The sequence below is a fragment of the Austrofundulus limnaeus genome, unplaced genomic scaffold (genome assembly GCF_001266775.1).
Source record: "Austrofundulus limnaeus strain Quisiro unplaced genomic scaffold, Austrofundulus_limnaeus-1.0 Scaffold279, whole genome shotgun sequence".
Classification (NCBI taxonomy): Eukaryota; Metazoa; Chordata; class Actinopteri; order Cyprinodontiformes; family Rivulidae; genus Austrofundulus; species Austrofundulus limnaeus.
This window is the reverse complement of record NW_013952681.1, coordinates 721,727-726,321: the sequence shown is the minus strand read 5'-3', so window position 1 is coordinate 726,321 and position 4,595 is coordinate 721,727. Positions and strand designations below refer to the sequence as shown.

Below are 4,595 nucleotides of genomic sequence, written 5' to 3'. Positions count from 1 at the left end.
GTAATGTTTTGTTTTTAAAAATAAAATGAACAAATACTATAAACTAAACAACATTTTTCTGAAAATGAACTGAGGGTAGAATTTATAACCCACACATTTTATGATGTAGGCCAAAACTGAGCTTCCTCTTGAAAGACCAGCATCCGCCACTGGTAATAACAGAGCAAATGATTGCTCAGATTAGTAATACAAATGAGTAGTAGTGCAGTCGTGCAAAAGTAGTTAAATGTGTAAAATTGTAGCTGAAAGCAAAAAAAGCTGAATCGTAGCTAAACACTGAATGTCAAAATCATAGCAGAGAGCCAAAAGCACTAGAATAGTAGCTAAAAGTAGAATAATTAGACCAAACAGGAGCAAATCTGTTAAAGTGGAACTGAAGAGATTGCCGTGGTTTGGGTTTTTATTATTAACCTTATGTATTTGATAAGTATAAAAGTTATAAAAAACAAAAATCCTAGCACCTTGTTCATGATCCGTTAGTGGCTTTAACAGTCAAAGTTTGCTGAAGTAGTTTGACACAGAGAAGAAAGAAGTGTATGAGTGAATGTTACTGCTGTTGTGCACACWGTACRKACCATAGAGGGACTGGATGCCTCGGACATCGTCCTGTGGCAGAACGAAGGTGTTTGGGTTTTTGTACGAGTACAGGGGGTACATGAGAGCACCTCGGTCGTTAGAGTGATCCAAGCCCAGAGAGTGGCCAAACTCGTGAGCAGCAACAAGGAAGAGGATGTAGCCTAATGCAAGAAGACATAGAACCATCAAAACCCTGTGCTGACATGGGGACTCAGTCAAACAAGGTGGAGGACAAGAARTCACCTCTTCCTGAGCCGAATATGAATTTCTCATCATCATCAAAGTGAGCATCTCCTCCAATGCCCTGAGAAGGTCCAAATGCATGGGCCAGAGTCCCCTGAGGGCCATCAAAGGGGTAATAATCCCCATGTTCTGGTGGAAGGAGCAGTTTAATGTTACATTTTGTCATCTGGTTGCATAAAAGATATTTAAAAAGCACATTTGTAAGACTAATATAGACTATATAAATATAAGACATGCATGAAATCATTCCTATAATATCCTGTAACTAGCTTCAGATGCAACAAAGCCATCAGTGATATGAAGGACTGTTTGTTGGATTAACTGAAGTCTAACTCAATATTTTCAGTACATTTCCTTCAAAAAGAAAGTAATTGTGTGGTAATGCCAAAATGAAAATCTAGACCTTAAACATACAACAGAATATTTTCATGTATTTACCTCATTAACTGTTTAAAGATTTTACAGAAAGATGTCATTTTTCACAACAGTGAATCAGGGCCACTCAGATAAAGTTAGGAGAAGATGTTTGGGTACAAAACCATGAGATTAAAGTCAAGATGTAYGTAATCATTGGGTGTAGGTTCATGTACATCTTCAACAAATTAAAGTTTGGAGGCAATCCATTTAAAGAGAAATGTTTCAACCAATCAACATTAGTGAACAGATAAATGGTCAGTTTTAGAGTTCAAATTTGAGTCATTCACAACTAGAGATGGGATAAACGGCTGTTTGAAGAGAACCGGAATCTAAAGAGCCAGTCGCCTCAAAGAGTCTTTCATTTTGAATCTGCTCTTACTAAAATTACTAATGATCTTCTCCATGCTGCTGACTCAGGACTTATGTCAATACTCATCCTCCTTGATCTGAGCTCTGCCTTTGACACCATCTCTCATCCTATCCTCATGGACCGACTAATCTCTATCGGCATCTCAGACACCCCCCTGGACTGGTTTAAATCCTATCTTTCTGACCACACTCAGCTCATACAGCTTCAGCTCATACAGCTCAAGTCCTTCCTCTCCCAGTCTTCACCCATTTCCACTGGTGTTCCCCAAGGTTCTGTACTCGGGCCTCTTCTTTTCATAATCTATCTGCTCCGACTTGGCCACATCTTCCGTGAATTTGGTATCCATTTTCACTCTTATGCCGACGACACTCAACTCTACATTTCGACAAAACCGAACTCCACGTTCTCATCCTCAACTCTTGCCAATTGCCTCAGTGAGCTCAATAACTGGTTCTCTAACAATTTCCTCCAATTAAACCTTAACAAAACTGAACTCCTCCTTGTTGGGACAAAAGAACTCCATTTCCAAATCCCAGCATCTTCTCTTCACTCTTAACAACTCCGCTCTTTCCCCCTCGCCTCAGGTCAAGAACCTAGGTGTCATCCTTGACACCACACTTTCTTTCACATCCCACATTAACAACGTGACTCGATCTGCCTACTTTCATCTTCACAACATTAACAATCCCTGTCCTTCACTCACCCCCAGCTCCACTGCCATCCTTGTACACAGCCTAGTAACATCCAGGATTGACTACTGCCACTCCCTACTGTTTGGCCTCCCCAACAAATCCCTTCACAAACTACAGATGGTTCAGAACTCAGCTGCCTGTGTAATCATGCAAACTTCATCCTCTGCCCACATCACTCCAGTCCTACAACAGCTCCACTGGCTCCCAGTTAAARCCCACATCACTCCAGTCCTACAACAGCTCCACTGGCTCCCAGTTAAATCCTGCATCATCTTCAAAATGCTCCTACACACCTTCAAAGCTATCCACAATCTTTCCCCTCCTTACCTGTCTGACCTCCTGAACATTTCCACACCCTCTCCCACTCTCTAAGATCTGCCTCCTCCCTCCACCTCTCAGTACCCCTTGCCCACCTCAGCACCATGGGGAGCAGAGCTTTCAGCCACTCTGCTCCGCAACTCTGGAACTCACTACCTCATGGATTACGCAATACCACCTTTCTCTCCCTGTTGAAGACAGGCCTGAAGACACATCTTTTCAAATTAGCCTACCGCTGTTAATTCCGATTTTCAATGTATGTCGGTTTTTGTTGTCCTCACTTCAATGTTTCTCCCCCACATCCCTATTGTTCAATTTATCTGCATTATTGTACTTTTATTATATGACTGTTCTGTACTCCACACTTACACGTATCTACAGTTTTTTTATTTCATTTAACTTTTTTTCTATTGTACAGTGTCCTTGGGTGTCCTGAAAGGCGCTTTATAAATAAAATTTATTATTATTATTATTATTATTATTATTATTATTATTATTATTATTATTATTATTATTATTATTATTATTATTACTAGACTACTATTTTGTAAGCCAAATAATAATCACATCACATGAATGTCTGCTTCTGTATATTTTATTAAAAGGGTTGAGGATGACATGTTGGTGACTATCATCATCATCATCATTCTTTACAAAAAGGACTTTCTACTTACCCTGACGACCGAAGGAGATCATGATGTCAGCTGTGCCGCTGTAGATCCTTGTGAACCTCAGAGGAGTGACTCTGGCCCACACCTGCAGAGCTTTGTCAATGGAAAAATCCACCTCGTCCGTACGCATGTCTGGTGTGTAGTTCACTATCCTGTGTTCAAGAAGACAGGTTAAAGGTAGTATTGAAAAGATCTGGTACAGTTGTTAGTTTCTGTATTTACTCTCTTGCCGTCCTTCACCTGTATGTGAGGCTCATTTTGTTCCATTTGGYTCTGTCTCCAAAAGTAGTGAAACGAGCTACTTTTTCATCTGGAACACCACAGCGSGGCTTCTTCATCAGCTCCAGGGTTTCAGAATCCAGTGTCCCTGTCACGTTCAGACCAAAGAAGTTCTGCATCTCCATCAGCTTGTTAGTCATGGGGCTGACTCCCCCCCGTCTGGTCGATGGGCCTCTCTCCTCTGTGAGGTTGAAGAACTTCTTCAGGTAGTCCTGTGACACAAGTCAAGACAACTGATTTAGGCTTCATGGAATCCTTCAACAGGATGAGCCGAAAGAAATGCATGAACCTTACCTTTGCAAAGTCTCTATCATCCACTGTAACCTGTGCAACAGGCACACAGGAAGCTGCAGCAGCCAGGCTGAGGAAGAGGAGCGTGCTGAAAGAGTTCATCCTGCCCTCCTTGCTGAGTTAGTCTTGTGTGGCGGCAGTGGAGTCGGCTGTTATAAAGGMAGGCTGCAGGGTGGACGTGTTGCTGGGTGGATGTGTTGAGAAACTACCTTCTTAAGCTGGTGGATCAGGAACTCTTCCATTTATGGATCGTTCCCTTTAAGGTCAGGATGTAATCAGTAACATGCAATGCCTGGCAAAAATAATGCAACCACCGCTCTTTGTTCTTTCAGTTGTTTAATGRTGCGTGTTTAATAAAATGAGACATTCCACAAAATCTTTCTAAATTCCAACCTTATTAAGAAATGATAAGAAAGTAAAAAATTTAAAAGTTGTAATTACAACTGCTCTTTTAGATCAAGTAGAGAAAAAAGTATGGAATCGTGAGAAAACCACTGCGCCATCATACATTGTTTCACCACTAGTGATGATTTATTTTCTGATTCTGAAACAGAGAAAAACATATTTTAAATGTGTCAAATTCAAGACCAAGTCCAGCCTGTGCATGAATTCTGTACAGATCACCAAAAGCCCCCACCTTCAAAGAATGTTTTTTTTTACTTACAGTGGTTTGCAAAAGTATTCATACCCCTTGAACTTTTCCATATTTTGTCACATTACAACCACAAACATAAATAT

General features: G+C 40.8%; 1 protein-coding gene across 1 annotated transcript in view; it reads right to left on the bottom strand.

The window, feature by feature from the left end:
• The window catches only part of LOC106526501 (collagenase 3), a 10,556-nt gene that overhangs the window by 4,224 nt on the left and 1,737 nt on the right, over positions 1-4,595 (bottom strand). The window contains exons 2-6 of the mRNA XM_014021127.1: positions 3,861-4,113; positions 3,528-3,778; positions 3,291-3,439; positions 820-948; positions 576-737 (exon numbers count right to left, since the gene is read on the bottom strand). Of these exons, the coding sequence (XP_013876581.1) occupies positions 576-737; positions 820-948; positions 3,291-3,439; positions 3,528-3,778; positions 3,861-3,959 (790 nt within the window). The 5' untranslated portion in view covers positions 3,960-4,113. The remainder of the gene's footprint in view (positions 1-575; positions 738-819; positions 949-3,290; positions 3,440-3,527; positions 3,779-3,860; positions 4,114-4,595) is intronic.